Source organism: Eleginops maclovinus, chromosome 17 (genome assembly GCF_036324505.1).
Source record: "Eleginops maclovinus isolate JMC-PN-2008 ecotype Puerto Natales chromosome 17, JC_Emac_rtc_rv5, whole genome shotgun sequence".
In the NCBI taxonomy this organism is placed as follows: Eukaryota; Metazoa; Chordata; class Actinopteri; order Perciformes; family Eleginopidae; genus Eleginops; species Eleginops maclovinus.
In genome coordinates, this window is record NC_086365.1 from 2,806,535 (window position 1) to 2,830,153 (window position 23,619).

Sequence of the window (23,619 nt, forward strand, 5' to 3'; positions counted from 1 at the left end):
GACACCGACCCGCGGTCAGACAGACAGATTAGTGAGCTCAGTATTATTAAAGTTTTACTCTCTTCACTAATCCTCACACTGTCAAGCGTGCACATACACACATATACGTACAACACACACACTCTCAGTGGGGTACACCCTGTGAGAGGGGCAGACAGTGTGAGATAAACTGATCACACAGCAGTACAATATGCTGAAAGTGATTATATGTGTGAGTGTCTGTGCATGTTTGTGAGAGATTGTAAGCAAAAGAGAGAGAGATGATGATGTGAACAGCAGTCAGGAAGCAGATATTAACTCACACTAGAGAAAAGAAAGAGGAAAATATTTTCCACTGTAGAGAATCATCTGGGACAGTAGCATACTGCAAAAGATACAGAAACTGCGTCAATTTTCGTTGTTTGTAGGCTTTTGGTTACGGTTGAAAATCGGTTTACTACTTTCTTGGTCCTCTGTTCTACAATAAATGCCAAGTTTAGAGATAATGGGGTATAGTTTTATCCAAGTAATGAAACGCTCCAAATTAAACCACAGTGTGATTTCCCATAAGGCACAGCTGCATCTAACACCAAGTGACTTCAGGGCTGATACATTTAAAGAACATCTCCTTGGGCATTAATTCTGTATTCACAGAACACAGCTCTTTAATATTTGCAGACAGATCTTCTGTTGTTGTTTAATCTGTGCATTTGTATTAAGATTGCCTTAAGGGCACTCCTGTTTTATTGAGCTGTAATACAGAAATAAAAATAAAGATGATTTATTTAGCACTCCAAACAAATATTTGAATGTGCTTGGGTTAGAACACAAATAAAAAGGTAAAAAAGAGTTAAACCATTAATTTGCAATATTAATAAAGCACTTACAAATGTGGAGTTCATCATACAATATTAGAAACCAGGTAGGTTATAAAAAATAAAAACAAAATGATTGAAAGACCATCGGATAAAAATAATTTCCAGGTCAATGTGAAGGTGCAGCATGATTGAATGAGCAGCAGGCTCCTGTCTGACTGGCTGCACAGAGGGCAGGTGCTGGGGGGGAGACAGGGAACGGAGGTACCGTAAAACAAGTCAATATTAGGAGTTTATATGATCATTTTTTCCACTAATAGAAAATTGTGTAAAGGATTGCAATTTCATTTTTGACTGTTGCATTACACTTACAAATCTTGGCAACATTTTGTTCTACTTCTGTTAGCACCAGGCACTTTAGCAGGTTAGCTTGGTGCACACATTAAAGGTTTGTAGTGTCACCTGTTAGCCTGCGCAGAAAGAGGAGAAGAGCTTGTGGTAAACTGTACTGATGAGATAATGAAAAAATCATGATTCTAATAAGTGGTTCATATGTTTGTTGTATCAGTGTTTGTTTTGGAACGCTGCACGGTCCAAGTTATTCCCCTGGGCTAAGCTAGCTCCTGATAGCTAAACAATTCTAGCTAGCCTGGTTATTTTTCTCAGTTTTGGAATATAACGATACCAGAGTATGTGTAGTTTCTCATATGCTGTACCTTACTGCAGTTTGGAGGTTTATGCACTTACTTTTACTTTACATTTTAGAGACAAATATTTAAAGCCTGCGTCATCTACTTACATCCTTTGACAGCTTGTTGGTTACTTTACTATTATTATATAACTACTCTATAGAAGCCTGCATTCAATAATTCATATACTGTATTCTACTGTAATTAAAGTATTTGTAAGGAAAGTACATTTCGACATGTTACAGTACAAATTCACAGGTGTTGATAATAAAATGAATGATGGCTCATAGCATAGCTGCTTTGGCTTCAGGGTCCTCCTTTGCTGGTCACATTTTCATAGTGTCATTAATGTTATTAGTAACACCTGGGCCTTCCCTACCATAATTGGTGAAAATGTCAGCTGTTAACAAGGCTTGTATCTCTGCTGTTTTAGTTGTGCATGTTGCTGATACAATATCTGGTTTTATTATAGCAACAGTCTTGATTCAGAACTGTTAGTCATTTTAAATAGGAGTTCTGCTTCTATTCTGTACATTGAAAGAGCAGGACAAGCAAGAGAAAGTCAAGAAAGGCTCGATTTGTTATCTACTGTTTAGTTATTAGAAAGAAGTCAAGTTTTTGGCCAAACACTATGACAATTAAATGCACTTTTTCATAGTTTCTTTGATCAACCACTTGTTGATAGCTATATTATTGGAATCAGTGAGGGATTGCAGGCTAGGTATTGCTGTGCCACTAAGTTGCTGAGGACCTGTGTTTTTGATTTCAATACTTTTTGAAAATACTTGTCACCTTTATGTGCCTGTCAACAATCAGCATGTGAAGGTAGATGCCTTTGGGTCCTTTGTGCGTGGGATATAGTTATTACTCCTCAGGATCTGATGTAATGCTCCCTAAGGCCTGTTCGTAGAAACGTACAGTATAGCTGTGAAGTGAAAGGAATAGGAATCAAAACGGATATTGTGGTCGCCCTGTAATCATACCAAGCATTACAGGATAAGTCTCTCCACCTCCCTGATACCTCCCCACACTTCCTGTTCACCCCTCTCCTTATCTCTGTTGTGACACCACAGGTTGGATTAACTTTACAGGCGTTCTTAAAGTTTTGCATTCACTTTATCCCAAAAGTAGCTTTGCCTTCATGGGATTTGGGAATTTGACTTTGGGAATCCGGATACTTTTGTTCAAATGTGACAGAAGTCTGCATATTAGTAACAGTGTTGACATTCAACCAAGATTAAGGTTTATTACTGTATGTGACTCCATACATTATTTAAAACTGAACCAAGTGATTTAAATCAAATTGTCAACAAAAACATTTGAAAGTAAATGGAATTACTTTAGTTTTAATTCATTACCAAGTGTCATGTTTGCTAGCGTCAGTGACTGTGATTTATTAGTTTCAAAAATATATTTATAGTTTCCATAAAGAACTGGGGTTATTTTCTGTTCTCGGCAATATTTCCATTAATGTGTGTTCAAACAAAAAATGTGGGCAGAAATGTGTGTTGTCTTGAACCTGAAAAGGGTTCAGGCTTGCACAGAGTGTGTAATCCACTACATGGTGAGAGAATGTGCAGAATCCTTGTTCAGATGTCAAAAGGAAAGAGGGGCTGGGCGGATATTATAACTGTCTTTAATCTGGCTAAGCATACAGTATGGATAATCCGCTCTCCCTTACTTTTACTTACTTAGTCTTATTCCTACAATTTCTCTGGGCAGAATGACTATGTAATCTCACTGAGATTATTGAAAATCTGTCTCCATTGTCTCTAACAATTTTGTTTGGTGTTTTTTTCTATTGCATTTATTTGTTTTCTGCATTATTGTATTTTTTATACTCTGCGCTTTTCCCAACTGAGTGAATGGACAGTATGACTCTGGGACCCTTGCCATTTTACCATTAGTACCAAACCCTGAGGAAATGTGGAAGGATAGATATTCTATTTTAAAATCAAAAATTCAAAACATTGATAAAGAGTTGTGAGATAAGATGATCATTATGTAAAGTTGCTGGTCTGATGAGAGGTGTTTACTGTGTGTTGTTGACACAAAGTGAATGGGCTGTATAACCTACACAATATGTTGAGGAAATAAACAGTACACAGTTGTCTCTGTTGTACTTGTTTGACAGACGGGAGAATATTAGTCACCGTCTATTCTATTCGACAGGGAGACAGCTTCACTGTTTGAAAATACACAGGGCTCACTAACTGATGTGTCAACAATTCAAACATTCTTGAAGCCTCCCAAGTGAACTGCTAAACTGTACAAAAACTGAAACACTGGAGGAAAGTGATTTAGATGCTCTCTGACAGTTGCTTGTTAGCAGAGGTGGGAGAAGTTTTCAGTTCTTGTACTTGAGTAAAAGTATAAGTACCAGAGTGTAGGAATACTCTGTTACAGTAAAAGTCCTGCATTCAAAATGTTACTCAAGTAAAAGTAGAAAAGTATTAGCATCAAAATATACTTAACATTTCAAAAAGTAAAAGTACTTGTTATGCAGATTGGTCCATTTCAGAATAATATCTCTGATATGTTTTATAATTATTGATCATTAAAGTGTTCTCAGAGCTGGTAAAGGTGCAGCTAGTTTGAATGACTGTGTATACTGTTACCTCAGGTATAACTAATGTCTTATTAGTTCCCATTATTAATCAAATTTTGCAAAGTAACTAAAGACGGTCAATAAATGCATTGGAGTACAAGTACACAATTTACCTCTGAATTGTAGTGCAGTAAAAGTTCAAACTAGCAAATAATGGAAATACTCAAGTAGAGTAAAAGTCCATCAAAACTGTACAGTATTTGAGTAAATGTACTTAGTTACTTTACACCACTGGTGGTTTGCTAACTTTCTTTTACTTTTCCCCTCTCCACTACAGGCTCCGACTACTCTCCCCCTCCCCCCCTTCCTCCCCCTGTACTGACCAACGAGCACACTGGCGGTGGCAGCCACAGTGACCATGGTGGAGGAGGGGGCGGGGTCAACCACGGGGTGGGTGTGGTGGGCCTTGCCCCGGAGCACTTGGCCACACCGGGGGCGGCCCTGAGCTGGCAGGCGGCCATCGACGCTGCGCGTCAGGCGAAGATGATGGGCAACGCCGCATCAAGTGTAGGGGCGGTGCTCGGGTCGGGAGGGGGCGGACCCATCTCCACAGCTAGCTCCACGCAAAGGAAGAGACAACACTATAGCTCCAAGCCGAAGAAACAGACTACAACGACTGCCACAAGGCCGCCACGGGCCCTGCTCTGTCTCACACTCAAGAACCCCATCCGCAGGGCCTGCATCAGCATCGTAGAGTGGAAGTATCCTTTAACTACCCATCAGGGGGCTGGTCTTTATAATGTTGGCCAAGTGGAATAACCTGCAGTGTGTCACTTTCAAGAACATTTCCTTTTTTTTTTTTTTTTGACAAAAAATGTATTATTTCAACAGATTTCACAGAACTGTGTTAGGTTATGTATTAGGAAAGCAATAATATTAGGTTTTAAAAATAGATAAAATACATTTAAAAAAGTCAACGTTTCAGGTTTTCAGTGCAACTGACTCTTAAGGAATTCACAATACTTACAAAATGAAAACTATTAAAAAGGCCAGATGCAGAAGTTCTTTACCAAAAAAAACATCCTCGATGCTACTAAGAATGAACCGTCAAGATAGCATCAATAGCTTGCAGAAGCGGTGCAGATGCAGTCTTTACAGCTAGCTTACTGTTAAGACAAAGCAGATAATGGGGCACATTTCCATGCAAATCTCACATAAATACTGTTAGAGTGTCGTGCTGCAACCACATTTCATCCTTCCTCTTTGGAATGGATTGATTGATGCTGGATGGAAATATGCAGGTAGAAAGTGGGGGACATAACGGGTAGAGGACCTAAACGTGTTAGGAATTCATCACACATGCTCTTTTGCTACGTTTCTTCTTCCCTCTCCCTTCTTCTCTTTCTTTCTTAATCCATCTCTCTCCTTTCCTATGTCACACTCAGTGTTATTCACTCACACAGCTTAATCCTTTTTCCCCTTCCTCTGCCTGTCCTTCTCCTTCTCTCGCTCTTCCTGCTCCCTCTTTCATCTCACATTCTTTTCTCAAAGGAGGATAAAACAAATTGTGTCATTTTCATCCCTCCTTCACACCCCTCCGAGCATATGTCTTTCTTCCAGCTCTGCCTAACTGCATTCATCCTCTCTCCCCCAGGTACATACATGCCTCTGTTCCTCCTTTGCTCCCTCCACCCTCCACCTCCACATCTCCCTAACCGTTTATTATCCGTCTTCCCTGTCTCTGTCCATTCAAATCCCTTTATTCCTGCTGTTCCTCCACCCGTCTTTCCTTTCTACCCTTCCTTTTTTCTTTCTCATTTTTAAGCCTCTGAACATAATGACTTGGTCCTCCCTTAGAGGAGGAAGAGATAGGGACAGAAATGGTCAGAGTCACAGCAAAAGTAATGTATAATAGGAGAGGGTCCACATGAGCATCGACTCAGCAAGAGCCGAGTCACACATCGTCCTGAGAGGGATAGGCGGGGAGGAAGAGGAGGGGGAAATGAGAAGGGCAGGGCTCTGGGCAGGGCATGGATGTCAACAGGAGAGATGGTGGTGGTGGCGGATTAGCTGAGGAGGGGGGACTGAGGGAGGAGAGGATCGGAAATGTAAACAAGAAAAATAACAGAGCAGGAGGGGGACAAATATTAAGTGAGAGTAAGAGAGGAGGGGGATAATGAGGGAGGTAAGAGGAGTGGAAGACTGCGAATTGATGAAAAAGACGAGTAAGTAGTGTTTATGTTGGAAGAAGTTGCATTAGGGGATTAGCACAGAATACATCAGAATGTATAACATTGTAGGCTTTAATGAAAACATACTTTAGGTCATAATCTGACCCCCTACTAAATGCATATAATAACCTTCAGGGCTTGTTTGTATTATTCAAAGTATGGTTTAATCAGTTTTAATCAGAAGCCAAGACCCAAAATCTAATTTGGCTTTAAAGGATTGTTTTGTGTAGATATTGACTAGATAGATTGAAAAGGCTTCTTGTGGATTTTCACTTTGTTTCTGCCATTAACATTCACATAGCTGTAGTTTTTATAATTCTGCATGACAGTCTTAGGAACCTGTATATTATATTATATAAACAATTTTTAAAAAATGGCAATTTGATTCCATTCGGTCTGATTTGTTTGATGCTTTTAAGCTCAATTTAATCAGAAAGACCAATATCTTGGGTGTTCTATTGTGAGCCCTTTTAAAATGTTTTCATACAAACAAGTCTAAATTTTCCATGGGAAAAGCCCTGCCCTTTGAAGAGTGTTGGTAAAACACTGGAGGAAGTCAAATTGATTTCTTGATCACCCTGAGTATTTATGGTAATTATTAAAAGTCGTAATGGCAATAATAGGTCTCAAACCATCCCAGGTAGCTGTTCTTATGGTGTGAATAACATTTAAATTCATGGGAGAAAGCATGCATAAACCCTCAGGGTCACTGGAACTCTCTCATCCAATGACTGATGGGTGTTCAGATCATTACCCACAATTCCCAGCATCATTCATTTAAACAGCTCTGAAGGGAGGGAGGGATGAGAAAGCCAGGGTTACAGAGAGGGAGAGGTGAGAGAATGAGATGAGTTAGGGAAAGATAAAGACATTAACATAAGCTTTTTGGGGAAAGACCAGAAAGAGGAAGATGTAACAGGAGGCAGTCTGAGTCATAAAACACTTGGAAAGAGCAGAACTTAAAAAAAACGCAGTAAAATGTGTCCTTCACAAGTAAAGAAAACCCATCAAACTGTCAGTATTTCTTTCTGCCTGCTCTTCTGTCCACACACTCTGCTTTGGGATGTCCTTCATCACGGCAGTGCATTTGAACACTAGTCTCTGGGTGACTGTATGCACCTGTTCTTTGTGTGTGTGTGTGTGTGTTGTGTGTGTGTGTGTGTGTGTATGTGTTTGCCTCTGCATGTGTCCTGTATTCTGTGAGTACCACTGTCTCTAGAGATAGCAGATCCGAAATCTGCCTCTCTTCCTCCTCTGTTACCATGACAACAGCTACTGCTCTCAACAGGTCGATGGGGCCTGTCTGAGCTCACACACGCACATGCATGCAAACACACACTTAGATTAGATGTTGAAGAGAGCACACACATGCTTGCACACAGATGATAAAGGAACGACACACACACACACACACACACACACACACACACACACACACACACACACACACACACACACACACACACACACACACACACACACACACACACACACACAGATGCAGCACACTCACATGCTGTGTAATTATAGCATTTGAGCATTACCTGCACACCGCAAGGTCAGTGTGAGAGACAAGGAGAGAGCGGGGCTAACAACCATGTTCTCTATATCAAATCCAACTAAGTGGTCATTTTGAAAAGGTGTCATTGAGTGCATTTACACATACACACACAAACACATGCACACACACATTGGGTGTCCTAGCTCACAGCTTACTTATTGCATCAGGTCACACTGGAGGTTACACTATTTGTATGCATGTTCAACTCTATCAGGCAAACACATACATATTCCCAGCTTTACAGAGAAGAGTGTTGAGCTTGCTCTCCCAGATAATATCCGTTTATGACTAGTTCTTGTTTGGGTTTGTCAGATAAGAGGTTATTGTGCAGCTGCATGTTGTGGTTATTTGAGGCAAATGCTGAGTATTTCATAAAATAACAGCATCCCTGTTTGTATGTGGATGCAATCCCAGTGTGATAATTTGTGGAACAGCATATACAGTTAGATTGTTAAAATGCTGAATGTGTATGTTGAATAGCAGCGTGGTGAATATTGCTTCACGTCAGCGAGGAAACCCGCTGAGCTAACTCCATGCTGATTTCAAATTTGTTTTAGTTATTGCTGTTTTTATAAAGCTGTCCGAGTCGATCCCTCCCGATTAGCTTTGGGCCTGAATATTTATGTTTGAAATGAATACTTGCTTTTGTTGGGCTGTTCACTGTGCGTTATTAATAGACTTTGTACTTGTATTGATTCTTCACTTAGACCCTCTCCTCCTGATTTTTCCCCAGTGTTGTTTTGCTCCAGCAGCACAGCAGACAGTAGATTTATTATCATGTTGATGGAAGCAGACCTCAAGGCTTTTTTATATTATGGGTCAGGAACCCCGAACGAGTTACAGGCCTGTTTTCCTGCTGGTCACCGCATGTCCAGTGCGTGAGCCCTCGGTACAAGGGTGAGGGATTTTCTTTGATGCATTTTGGTCCCAGGCTGACTGATCTTGTGGCCGATGCTGTTCAAGGGTCAGTCTTTAATCCAAACAAAGATTTATATTAGATGCCAACAAACATCTTTGTTGTTTCCCCGTCTGTAGGACAATTTCTGAGCTGTAGTTAAAGCTCTTGAGTAGATAGCAGGTGTTTTTCTAAAGAGACCACACAACAGGTTTTCTAGTGTGATTATAGGAACTACAATTGTTCCTCCTATTTTAACTTTATTTATTGTTCAAGGTCGCATTCACTCATAACAGCCCTCTTTTTGGTGGTGTTCAATAATTGGTCAGACATAAAACGGGTAGAAATCCTCTGCAGTTTCTACCGTAGCCTCCACTATGGAGTGTCGGCAGGTGATTTTTTAGTGCTGCTGTTAATCTGGAGAGCAAATAGACTCTAGCGGGCAGCGCATATGATTATATGATCAGACATCGTGTGTTAAAAAACATTATAAGTAATGCACTTTGTCTGATAATATAATTATTTATAATTTATAATGGATATAATGAGAGACGTTCTGCAGTAAGCAGTAAGGAGGAGGTTTCACCGACGACAGGAAGCTCTGAACAATATTTTTAAACTGTAAGGGTTATTTTGTTTAAATATTATTAAAAATAGGTGTTATTCTAGTTTGTGGATGTTGTTTTTACTAACAATTACGATTCCCTACGTTAACATTGTAAGGTGGTATATTACTCCAACTTCAGGAACTTTACTCAAGTCTTCAACGCAGTAGGGAGAAGAGATCTTGTGATGTGTTACCTTTTTTCAGAGTTATATAATGGATACATGGTTGCAGTTGAAAACATGGCTTCTTGTCTTCTGGATTTGAGTTTTTGACAGGGCAACTTATCAGAACCTTTCTTTTTACGGTATATACAACAAGATCTGGAGTATACAATAGTTTGACATTCAGCCAGGACGAAAGGAATAAAACAAGAAAGGAAGGAAGGAAAGAATAGAAAGGAGAGCAGGACGAGAGCAAAAGGAGGTGACAGCAGTGGCAGTTAGTAATTGTGTTGATGGAAACCAGACCTCCTTTATCTCTCCTTCACATTCCCTCCCTCACTCTCCTTCCCCTCCATTCTCTCTCACTTTGCATCTCTCTCTCTCTCTCTGAGGCCAAGTATAATGAGGTCACTCCCCTCTCAAGGACCGTTCCAAATAAAAAACCCTGTGTCTCTCCTCTCTCTCATTCCATCTCGCTCTCACTCTTTCTCTGTCCACATCCCATCATCCACGCGACAGGCCTGCTCCACGGCGCGCCCGTATAAGGGCATGCACTGTCTCTCTGGCCACCCTTGCACACACAAAGAGGTTCCTAAGTGACCCAATATGTCTTAATGTTAAGGCAAAGGCAAACTCGACAGCTTTGATCCGTCTCACTGTGTACACTGCTTTTGCACTCTGATATGTGTCTATATATACCTCTGCTTAGGTAAGGATGTTTAAAAATACCTCTTTGTTGAAATAACATGCCTAGTTTGAACTTTTTTTTGTGTTCAATAGGGTTAGAGATCAAAGTCTGTTTTGTTTTGTACTGCATAGGTTTCTTCATGCATTATTGAAAATCTGGCTGAACCTGGCTCTATTCTTATCACTGGAACCAATTAGGTTTGAATCGTACATTAGTAGTACATATGGATCCAAATTCAGTATATGCTCCAGTCAGCTGGCTGCTAATTAAGGCTTTGTGGCAAATTACGGCGTAAAAGCTTTAAAAAGTGTGTACAAGATTATGGAGTTTTTGTATTTGAAAATGTCATATCAACTGATAGCGGTTACATAAAAAAATCAAAGGGAAAATAAACCCTATACAAACGTTTTGGTATTCTCAATTCTCAGTGACATCGAAAATAGTTAGTTTGAGTTATGGAAAAACGAATAAATCCATTTTTGAAAGTTGAATCAATTTAGAAAGCAGATTATCCTTACTGTGAATATGTGTCTTTGCTTGTGTTCTCTGTACGGTGTGTATGTTCCTTAAACTTCCTCTCAGACCATTTGAAATCATCATCCTGATGACCATTTTCGCCAATTGTGTGGCCTTAGCTGTCTACATCCCCTTCCCTGAGGATGACTCAAACGCCACCAACTCCAACCTGGTGAGTAATCCACGATATTTAAACTGCGTTACTGTTAAACACACTCACATGCTGTGAAGTCCACTAGCTGGTTCAAATACCTGCTTGGCTAACTGCTTTTTTTCCTGTTCCTGCAAGACCTGGTTTTTGTTCTTGCGGTCATTTCCAATGTGGGTGCATTGTCTTGACTCACATTTGATCAGGTGTGTGATTGATTTTCTCGGTATTACTGAGCAGCATGTCATTCACACATATCCAGCTGATTCCGTTGCTTGTGTGATTTCCTGCCACGTATATAAGAGGCAGGAGAGGGGGAAGATGTATAACTCTGTGACTGGTTCATGGACGTGAAAGACAAGATGTGTGAAGGAAAGGAGGGAAGTATAGAAAGAAAGAAAGAAAGGTAGGAGAAGGACGGAATAGAAACCAAAAATAAATCAAGCCGGGATTAAAGAAGAATGTCTTTCTTTAAATATTCTCTTGATGAGCACCATTTGCTCTTTTCATTGGTTGTTTAGATAAAACAGACTTGTTGATTATGATGTTCCACTTTGAAGCTTGAATAAAATTGAGGGTTTGTTTATTTTGAGGACTATTGAATTAAATCAAATGAAGCTGTTAGTTGATTTTATCATAGGCAAAGCATCTTGTGGGAAACTTTTTGGCTAAGAAAATAGTCGTTTTGATCAGGGAAAGTTTCTGCGGTTGCCAAATTGTCATGTAGTGTTATGCACTGAATGAGGTATTATTTTATATTCTTTAAGGTAAATAAAAACATCTTACAAATGGAAGACATCTGTAGCTTCAGAACTTGATTTTCTGACTGCTTCTTGCCAAACCTCTATTCTAATTACTTTAACCTGGCCACTTACCAGGGTGTGTGTGTCTGTATTTGCTGGCATGCATGCATGGGTGCATGCTTATGTGTGTAAAAGAGCGTGTTGCTTGGTGGTAGTGTCATTAATTATCAGTCTATCTATTAGCTATATCTGCCTAATCTTGAGGAAAAGCCAATCCCAGTGTTTATTGGGTAAGAAAGGAAGTACACCCTGAACGGATCACCAGTCAATAACACAGCTATAAATCAATATGATTACACGATTACGCAGTGTGTGTGTGTGTGTGTGTGTGTGTGTGTGTGTGTGTGTGTGTGTGTGTGTGTGTGTGTGTGTGTGTGTGTGTGTGTGTGTGTGTGTGTGTGTGTGTGTGTGTGTATAAGCTTGCAGCCAGTGTATTAGTGTCAGAAGATAACTAATCCCTCTCAGGCCATGTAACATCTGTCCCTCCATCTTTCCTGCTTTCTATCTTCTCTTCTTTCTAAGAATGAATTTGCCACATTTAGTCATTTTGAAAGCTCACGCTGTGGACTTTCCAATGTGCCCATTCACACATCAACATGTCCATGCATAAGCTCATTGCAGATTTAGAAAATCCCATTACTATTAGGGAGAGTTTTACTGTTCTAAGTTGATAAAAACTGTCGGAGTAGCCAATGGTCACATAGTTAGGATCATTTAAAAAAGCAGCTATTAAAAGCATGTAGCACAGAAGCTTTAGTAATAGCAAATATAGTATATTTCATGTGTAAATACTTTTATCCTGCAATATAAATAGGGGAAACTTTAAGAAAAGTAGTGCAAAGTGTATCATTTATTAATGTTTTCAGTGGCCAGTCTAGACTAGCTGACAGTAAGTCTACAGTCTCAGTGTCTGTCCACAGCATTAGGGGAATTTTAATGACACTCTTTTCGCCTTTTTGAAACCGCATACAGAATGGAGCATACCCACACACACACATACACACCTTACCTACTCACGACCAACAGCTGTGGTCGATTAGTTTTATAACCCTTTGACACAGGAAGCGGTGTGCAGATGGACTTGAGGCTTAAAGCAGAATGTGGAGGATGTAGTTTGTGATTTTTAAACACAGCATTCAAAGTCAGCCTACGGTTGAAGTGCACGACCTATACAACCGTTAGGGTGCAAGACGACCCAAGATTTGCATTCAGATTACATTCGATGTTGTTATTGTAATTCACCTAACCCTAAACACCCCCATTATTGAGTAATGTTGTCAGTTGTTTTCCTATTGTCCTTGGTTGTGACGCATTATGCCTAAATTCTTGTGGTTTTCTTTTAGCACCCACACAGTTTTTACATATTGTTCTATTTTTAAATTGCAAATAAACCCTAGGTTCATACAAAGCTTGACCTCTTATTAAATTATAATCTGAAAACAGCTGCATGGCTGTGGCTCAGTTTCCTGCTGATGCTCTTTATATTTACCCCTGACCGTCAGTGTGATTGAGTTTTAGAATCGATATGGCGCCCCCTCGCTAGATTTGCTCAGGTCTCTCCTATGTAATACCTCGGATCTGTTGTAATGCTTTCAGTACATGATTTCTATTTCTGTCTGCATCCCATAATGTGCGGCTCTGTCTCCTTGACGACATGCCCAATAATAGCAGCGGGAGAGGTTGTCATGGATATGGTAACCGTAGTGATGCTGCTCAACAGTTACAGAGGAAAGACTGGTAGGAACCAAAGTTTGAGGAAGTATCTTCTCCCAGGGAGGAAATATATGCTGCACTTAGTTCAGGAAACACATGTTTTAGTAAAATAAATATTGAATATTCTGAAGCATGAGTAAATAAATCATCTTTTTGCGCCTTAATCACTTTCTCCCTCTTGCTCTCCTTTCATTCTTACATCTTATCAAATCAATATACTTTGAGATTGACCAAATAATGTTGTCATAACGAAGCAATTAGCAAATCAATAAACCTCATTAGACACTAATTGATGCAGAGGAAAGAACAGAGACACACATGTACACACAAACACACACTTATGACACTAAATCCCCTAAGCAATAATGAGGCTTAATAGGATTGAGGTTTGAGATAAGGCTGCTGATTCTGTGTGTGTGCACCTTTAGGTTCAGCTGCTTTTGATTTGATGCCTGCATACATTTATAGTGTCTGGCATGTTTGCCCGTCCCTCATGAATATGGGTTAAGGATCTTCACGGTTGCTCATTAGTTTGTGATGAGGTGTGTATGTGTGTCAGGTGTGTAACGTTAGATGAATTAGCTGCTGGTTCTGCAGTGGGCATATGAAACATGCACTTTAAATCACCTTTTAGTACTTAATTCACCTAATCACAACACACATATACCTCCTGTTCTCTCTCAGTGTCTTACCTTTACCTTTGTTTTCATATAACTTGTAGAAATTGTCATTTGTTGTCCCTAAACATGCCATGAGATTTTGTTGGGCCCAACCTCTTATTTTCTTATTTTAAAGAACCTTTTAGTGGAGTGTGCAGCAGTTTTCTTTGGTCTTTTTAATGTGTAGGCTTTCCTGTGATGCTGCCTCCATATAAAGATGTTATACTAGTTAATTGAAACCACTTAACCACTCACATGGGTTGCACCAGTGATGCTTTACAGTCCAATTAAAGTGGGTAATTACCTACTGTATGTAGACAGATCTCTGGGTTTTGTATTTAAAAGTGCAATTTATCACTTTCTACAGATCTGGAATCACTTTGAGATTCAACAGTCTTTATGTTCATCAATATCCCAAAATGAATGTAGAACAATAGAACTTCCAATAGAAATATTATTTGTATTGGTCTTTTATATCTGATCCTCTTTTGTTCATTTACACTTTACATCAGAACTGTCTTTGCCTCTGTATCCAATGCGTTACCTTTCATTAAACTGGTGAAGTAACCCTATTTCACTGCCTTTAAAAGAATCAATTACAACATATATTACTCCAGATTTTGTCTGGTGTTTGTTCTTGGGTCGCCACCTGTCCTCCTGCCTCTCTCCTTTCTGCTGTACAGGATCAAGTTAACATGCTGTTCCTTTGGGTGCTGCTCTGCCGGTTGCTAGGAGTGTCTATTTATAGAAGGAGAGGAACGATCAGCATCTATCTGTACGTTCACTTATCTAAACAATTTTGGTCTGTGTTTTGTTTTGGTGACGGTGTTGTGTGACTGTGTGTGTGTGTGTGTGTGTGTGTGTGTGTGTGTGTGCCCAACTCTGAATAGTCACAGTGGAATGTAGCTACTCACAGTGCATCCAGATTAGGCTGTAGATGTGTGTGTGTAATGGTGTGGTCTGGTTGTGTATATGGGTGTGTAAATTGCTACTATAGCACTAGAGGCATGTATGTGTAGTTTTACCAAGATGTGTGACAGTGTGTATGTTGTCTATACTACAAACATTTATTCCCTCACTTTATGTTATCTGGTCTTCAGTAGCCCCCTTTACATGGATTAGAACATTTAAATCCCTTGCATGTTTTCTGCAGGACAACCAGTTTCAACCATACTGGAGCCTGGGGAGTCATTATTTGAGAAATGTGAAATGCTGTTCCTGTTCAGCTCCCGAAGGAAACAAGGAATACCCCAGACAGTTCATATTAGAGACATTGGTGCTTTCCAACTCGGAAGTTACTACTTCAGAGTGCTGTTTGGTTTCTGCTCCATTGGTTCCATATTTCGGAGCCATTTTGTTCCAGTTGTCGTTTTATCCGATTAGTTTCTTTATTTTAACAGAATATCCTTCAAACTTATACTAAAATATAAATCAGAAAAGCCTACATCAGCATGAATATTTAAGCCTTGAATTGATTAATATTATGCAGGTTGTTATTGTTATTTTCTGGTCAGTGATCTATAAGTGAAAAGTGATCGGCAATATTCAGAGCTAATGGGCATAAAACCACATGGAAGAGATAATGGATCGTGGTTACATTCAACATAAAGCCACAATTGCATCACTGAAAAAATAAATCACCGCTCTTATCCATTGAGCTACTCAGGTTGGCTAGTATTGACATCTATTTTGTTACCATTTCCTGTTCCAACTTTGTAATTATTATAGACATAAAAAATAGTGGAAAATGGATTTATTCGTTGCTCATTTTATGTTCTGTTCTCCCTCTGAAAAAGTACACTGGCATGGTTTTTAAACGTAAACATGGCTTAGGCGTGCTTTGAATGTATTTGTTTGTAAGTGTTCTGAATTGAAATACATAACAACATGCTTTTATTCCTTGTTTCCTCAGTCAGTCCCTCCCTTCTGTTTTCACCGAGACTTTATCTTCTCTCCCTCGCTCTTCTCCTCCACCTCTAATAAAAACGAGAGATAAAGACTCTAAATGATGGCAGCTGTGGCACCACATTCATTACAATGCCATTTCCTCTCCCCTCTCTCCTCCTCTCTTACTTTTTAAAAGTCCCATTTTGGTGATAAAGAAAGAGATTTCCATACAAACCTCAGGGCCTCTCCTTCTTTCTTCTACTTTTCTTCCATTTTCTCATGTACATCTCTCTCCATTTGTTTTTTCTGTGTGCCATCCTTTGCATGTATGTGTGTCTGCAAGTCTTAAGTAAAAACGGAATATCAATATTTCTTTTTTTGAGTGAAAACTGTCCCATTGATTAATCCCATGATTCCTTGGCAGATTCCTGAAAATGTTCCCGTCCCCTGTTTACTCCAAACATCCATTCTAGACCACTGTGGTTTTGAGGCTATGTTGTATTTGTATGTATGTGCTTTTATATTTGTTAGGATACATATAGGGTATCTCGATTTGTGTTTGCCCTATTAGTAATCAGCACTAGAGTTATATGGCAAACATGTTTATTCAGGTCAAACCTTATAAAACAAACTAATTCTAATGCAGACGCCAGGGAAAGCATTATTATTAACATTACATAACTGGCTGGAAGATGCGAGTAATGTTGTCTTGATTTTTTGATAATTTTATAAAGCTGCAGATGTGCCAGCGGTGACGGAGATTAGGACGGAGGCAGTGAGGGAGAGAAAGAAGAAAAAGAGATAGAGCAGGATATTTTTACTGAGCTAAAAGTGTCCTCTACCTCACATCGACCCACATTACAGCTCCCACTGAGCACAGGGAGAGAAAGAGACAGTAATGTCTCTGTCCATCATGGAAACTCTCAAGTTCTCAGTGAAACCTTACTACAGGGAGCCATGTCAGTCTTAATGTCCCCATTTCAGACAGAAACATTCTCTCAAATACAGTTCACTTAAACTCAGTGGCTGTGTTCAAGGCAGCTATTCTTTTCCAACAGAAAGACATTTTATACTGGGCTGGAATAAAAAAAAAAACCTCAGGAGGGAGTAGAGCGAACAAAGCCCAGTTTAACACTTGTTAAATATTAACTGTGCATATGGCATCATACAGATGACATCATGGAAACAGCATTGCCATGGCTTGAGAGTATTCAGACTGCTGTGAAGAGGTTACTGTTACAAGTTTACATTTTAAATGTGTTAAACCCCAATGGGGGACGATGCATTCAACCTATTTCTACTATTTAGAGCAGTAGCCCTGTGATTGCTGTAAGAGGTAGCTGTAACCCCATCTGCATCAAATACACTTGCTGCTTCCAAAGCAATGCAGAATACAACGACAGACAAGCAAGGGAAACCGCAATAGAGAAAACCCATCCGTAAACTGATGTGATTTTGCTGAGTAAATCATTGACAAAAACTCTATTTCGACTCATCACACTGAACTATTCTGAGAGGAAAGTTGGCAAATGATTCTATTGTTTTTTTATCGTACTGCATTGTAGTGTTTTAATGTTCACATTTGAAATATTTGCATACAAAAGCAGTTTTTACTATGCTGTTTACATCATGGTCACAACATGCTAAGAGCTCAGCATTTAACAAACTAAAACATCTGAGCCTAATGTGTAGGGTAATCCCATCTCTTGCATCCCAATGTTAGACAAAATCACCAGAATTTGCTTTCACAGCAAACCTTAGGGCCACGGCAGCGAAGGTGAAGGAAGTGCACAGTGGATCTCTGGGTAAATGAGGGTGGTTAGCAGGGGTAATGTGTGCTTACTGTGTTCATGTGTGTGTTTGTGTCTACATCATTTCAGACTAATATTTGTCCAGCCATTAAAGCCAGGTGTGACATCACTAGAGGAGTAAAACAAAGTGCACTCTGCTTCTTTCAGATAATAGGTCCCCTACAATCTCCTCTGAGCCGAATGCGGAACCCCATCCGTTGAGTTCTTTAGCACCGGAAACTGAGTACTGCTTGGGTGCAAAAATTGACCTTCAGAAGCAACAGAAAGATGTAAATAAGTCAATAACAGACATGGAGCATCATTTTGTTTTCCAGCCCCCATTTGTTTTTATGAAGTTATTGTGATTGAATAACTAGAAATGATTTAGTGCAGAATCGTCAGCTCTCTTGCTCACTGAATAAGAAGGTGCTGCTGTGTTGCAGTGTGTACTCTGTTAGAGAGAACTAGCTGTCATGTTGGTGTGGTATTCACTGACATTTAGCCATCTGGTCTGGGATCTGGCAGCCACTCACACTCTCTATCTCTCTCCCCCTTTTTTCTGTCTCCCTCTTATATGCACACACACAAACACAGCATGATGTTTCATATAGACATACACTTCCTCAGTTGAAACACTTGCTGATGATAAGGCGTGTCACTGTGATGCAGAACACTGTGTGTGAGTGTGTTTGTGTGTGTACCTGCATGCATACTAGTGTGGTTTGTGTGTTTTGCCTGCATCATCAAAGGGCCGGGTTCCCATAGAAACAGATGTTTCCGTTTTCTTCCTTGGTGGCAACACGTGATAGACTGTTTCTTTGTGTGTGCACGTGTGAGTGATAAACCCTGAAAGTAAACATAAGGACAATGCTTTTAATTTGAAACAGTATTAAGGTGAATCCAGGTTGGGTCTTATCCCTCATTGATCATTATATACCAACCACAAAGGAGGTGTAAATAAGGAAAAGGACTTTTAGCTCTGGAATAATTTAAATGTGTATTGTGCAAAAAACAGACTGCAGCTCCATATTTGAAAGTTATTCCTTTTCTTTTATACTTTGATCATTTTGGCCTACCTGACCTGCAGTCAGCGGGGCCAGTGTTTGTTTTTATTTATTCCGGCGATGAGTCATCTACACTGTACTAGTGAATTCACATTAAAAGATGAATATCAGCTGGAGTTTGCTTCTGGGTCTTTGTCAGTGAGTGTTGAGAAGCAGATAGTCATGATCAATACAGCGGGCTGTTTCCACTCAGATCTATTCACCAATGTTTATCATGGAATCAACAGGCATGACACTATTGGTTTTTAGCAAGTTGTTTCCCCTTCTGTACAAAGACATCAACCAGTTTCCAGGGTGTGTTTCTTTTTACTTCTTAGGAAGTTGTAAAACCTTCCTTTATGGTCCATTTAAGGGCATGCTAACACTTAAGCTCCAGTGGTGAGCTGCCCAAATGCTTGGTTCATGCACCATTTCTCCAGGACTCCATTCAGATGTCTGCCTCTGAATGAATGGTAACCTGTGATTGCCAGAAAAAAAAACTACAAAGGTTCCTTTGGCAAAATAAGGGATAATATAAGGGTTCGAAAAAAATATCAAATAGACATTTACAGAAGATCCTTTATGTTGGATTTACTATAGTTTTCAAACTACTAATAGACAGTGGTGTTAAGTAACTAAGTAGATTTACTCAGTACTGTACTTAAGTACAATTCGGAGGGACTTACTTGAGTATTTCAATTTGTTTGCTACTTTGTACTTCTACCCCAGTAGAAACCCCACTGCATAATGTGATACCTTTAATTACTTTGCAGATTTGGATTAAAATATGTTACATAGAAGTTTAGTTACATCATTCATTAACAAGCTACCCTGCAGCATACAAAAACATTCAATTAGGACCAAACATAACATATATATTATTCTGGATTGGCCGATCTGCAGAATGAGTACTTTTACCTTTGGTACTTTAAGTATATTTTGATGCTAATACTTTTGTACTTGAGTAACATTTTTATTGCAGGACTTAACATTTGCCTCTGGTACTTCTTGTACTTAAGTACACGATCCGAGTACTTCTTACACCTTTGCTATTAGATAACAGAACGCTTGCCCTAGATAAGAATTTTAACTAAATATAATTCCCACTGTAAGAAACACAAAGTCTTTATGGCATTAGGAAGGGCTTTCATTGTGTAGTGTACTTATATTGATTTTGTACTTAAACTTTCATTGACAGTACATGACTAATAGATCCACTGAATGCATACTTGCTGCTTTTTGTGTCAGGGGACGACCTGGATCATTGACCAGACTCATTATCTGTCTTTACCTACTTTACTTTCTGTCCTCTGTCATCTTATCATCAACTCCCTCCATCCTGTCCCCCAACTGTCAGGTGTGTGTGTGTGTGTGAGTGTGACAGAGACCTCCCTATGCTGCACCTCCCGCACCCTCCTGCTTCTGGGAGGTGACCCAGTTTCCCATGATCCAATGCGGCTGCTTCTACTGCGTCGTTGCCGTAGCGATATTGTGCGGTCCTTTAATGCCGACTGTGACTGCGCCATGAATAATGGATAGAAAGAGTGACAGTGTATTAGACAGGGAGGGATGGGAGACAGGGAGGGATGAGTGGAGAGAGAGGGAACAATTCAAATAGAAGAGGAAGGGAAATGTGGACTGTAAAGTGATAAAAAGATGGTTAAAAAAGAAAGAAAGTAACAATAATGGTGACAAAGAGATGAGCTATGAAGTATTTGAGAATTTGAGTGATGGAGCTGGACAGAGTAATGATGAAGCGTTGAAAAAAAGGAACGTCTGTAACAGCTCCAGTTAATTCAACACCGGTGAGTTGTTGTTGCACATGGTTTTATGAAATCTTTCACATTTGTTGAAAGAACTCATTGGGTCCTGAAAAGAGTTACCATCTGGAAAACAGTAAATCTTAAGGAGTGACTTTATGCTGCACTTAGGCAGCAAATGCTTTTGGCTGAAACTATATTATTAATCATACATCTAACTTATCACCTGCTGTTTCTATGCCTGGCTCTACAAGTGAACTGGCTTGTGGATCATGTAGTTCCCTTTCTGTGACGTTACAGGCAGTCACTGAGACAAATTAAAGGCCAGCTTAGGGACACATTCTGGTGTGTGTGTGTGCGTGTGTGTGTGTGTTAGTATTTATATATAACTGTGTCTGTCAGAATGTGTTTATGAAGGTGTGTGTGTGCTTATATGGCCATTTCTGTAGCTTGTAGTGAATCTCCGTTACTGCTGACTGCAGCACACACCTGTTGAGCAGCACTTCAGCTGGCACACACAAACACACACATCCACTCTGGGGCAGACACGCCCGCACGCACGCACACACACACACACACACACACACACACACACACACACACACACACACACACACACACACACACACACACACACACACATACACGCACACACACACACAGGTGCATGTATAGGTAGTCTACCTGTACCTTTCTGCGTGAGCTGTCGATCTTCAGGCTGGCATTCAGTTTGTACAGCAGTGGGTTCAAACACACACAGACAACTCTCTCCCATTGGCCGCCTTGAATTATATATTTCACTTCATCTAAAAGGCTCTTAAGTGCCCACACAGCCTTTAACTTCAAAGCTAGAAGTTAACAGGCTTGCATACATTTGCTCAATAAAAGGAATCAAAGAAAAGAGTACAGCATGTATGCAACCAGCCATCCTTGCTTAACGGATGTTGTGGGGGCTGAGAACATGTCTTACCCCTCTATTTTCCTGTAGTAAAGGTTCCAGTGTGTTGATTGCACATGCAGTATTCTGAGAAGCCAGCTGTGAGGCTGTAATGACTGTCTTCTTTCGAGCCAAGACCTCTATAAAGACAGAGGGCATAGAGTGTAACTGTAGGATGCAGGTCTACAAGGGAGTCAAGTTGTTAAAAGTCTGTAGTGCAGTTCTTTTCCACACTGACCTACACACTGAATGTCCTCTTTCACCATCTAGCCATTTTAGTTTGAGACATTCCAATAATTTCATGAATGGCTCATACATTTTAAAATGTATCTTAACACAACTGGCAAATGAAGGCGATGACAGTGTTAAGCATACCCGTTCTTTCATTCGAACAATGTCTCCATTTAGCCTATAGAATATCTGAAAAATAGCACAAATATTCAGAACTGAAGGATACAGCTTCAAACATAACTTTTTTGTTAACTTTTATTCTGCATTTTTACCTTTTTTGGAAATGTTGCAATACTTAGCTAGTATATGGCATTTTCGCCTAATGATCAATTCAATGATTCAACCACCAACTTTTTGCCAAATCATTTTCTGTGATCGAGGAATGATTTATTCAGGTAGTGAACTTCATTGTCTGTAAATTAAGCCAATGCTAAATTCAGGAAGTAATCTGCAGCTCGATGTTGTGCTTACTACAACCAGGCCTTAACGTTTTTGGCTCTGCAATGTATAGCCATCTCCTCCAGTGAACCTGAGTTCAGAAGGAGAGAGCTGTACTACATATGCTGCACACAAACACACACACCACACACACACACAAACACACACACACACACACACACACACACACACACACACACACACACACACACACACACACACACACACACACACACACACACACACACACACACACACACACACACACACACTCTGTACAACACACACATTCACTGCAGAAGGTTAGGCAGAAAATGTCTTCACATGTTAGCTATTAGCCTTTACTATTAGTCTCACCAAGTCTGCTTAACAAGGACTTTGATGTGTGTGTGTGTGGGGGGGGAGCAAGAGAGAGAGAGACGCAGACAAACAGACAGAAGCAGAGAAGTGCAGTGTGTAGCTGAATATTATGAAGTTAAGATTACACAGAAGGATAGGGATGAGACTGGGCCAATGTGTGAGAGGGGGGGATTCTGGGTAGCAGAAGAGAGCAATGAAAAATGAGAGGTTCAAATATGATTAAGCCTGCTGTTCACAATAAGATATACATAGTGCTATAATCACTAGATAGATAGATAGATAGAATCGGAGGATGAAACCCTCTTTATTTGTCACATGCATGCACACAGCAGAGCACACACAGTGAAATTAGTCCTCTGATATTTACTGTGATCTCAAAAGACTGATTGAGACCAAGATGTATTTACGCAGGTGTGTGTGTGTGTGTGTGTGTGTGCACGCGTGCGTGCGCGCTTTTGCGACCATTGGTGTAGCTTGATCCCTGTTACTGCTGACTGCAGCACACACCTGTTGAATGGCACGTTAGCTGGCACACACAAACACGTACATCCACTCTCTTTCTGGAGCAGACACATACACACGGGCATGTCGAGGTGGCCCTCCCCATTACCTTTCTGCCAGAGCTGTCAATCCTCCGACTGGCATTGAGTTTGAACAGTAGTGGGTTCAAACACACACAGCCAACGCTCTCTTTCTCATTGGCTGTTGTAAATAATACATTTGACTTCATCTAAAAGGCTTTGAAAGTGCCCACACAGCCTTTACCTTCAAAGTCAGAAGGTGACACAGGCACGCAGACATTTGTTGAAGCAAAGAAAGCCTTGTGCTTTACTGTAGCTATTTAGTGGAAGCAAGGTAAAGCTTTTCAATAAAATGTGAGCTACAGTAAGTCACAAGGCTGCAGAGGAACTGCGGATATGACGTGCTGCATACAGCAATGCCACACACGATACATTGAGCAAACCTACAGGTCATTTTAACATAAATTGTGCAAACGTTGTTCAAAGCATCTCTGCCTTGTCTTGGTTCATGTTAACGGGCACTGCATCTCATCTGTGCTCCTCCTCATTGTGTGGAGCTGCTTCCTTGTAGACTTGTCTTCTTTCTGACTTCACTGTAGTTATAAAAGGATACAGATCGTTTCACAGCAGTAATGACTT

The 23,619-nt window shown here is 40.1% G+C and overlaps 1 protein-coding gene across 1 annotated transcript in view; it reads left to right on the forward strand.

Moving 5' to 3' along the window:
* Window positions 1-23,619, forward strand: part of cacna1c (calcium channel, voltage-dependent, L type, alpha 1C subunit) — a 177,779-nt gene that overhangs the window by 41,351 nt on the left and 112,809 nt on the right. The window contains exons 2-3 of the mRNA XM_063905844.1: window positions 4,369-4,792; window positions 10,757-10,862. Of these exons, the coding sequence (XP_063761914.1) occupies window positions 4,369-4,792; window positions 10,757-10,862 (530 nt within the window). The remainder of the gene's footprint in view (window positions 1-4,368; window positions 4,793-10,756; window positions 10,863-23,619) is intronic.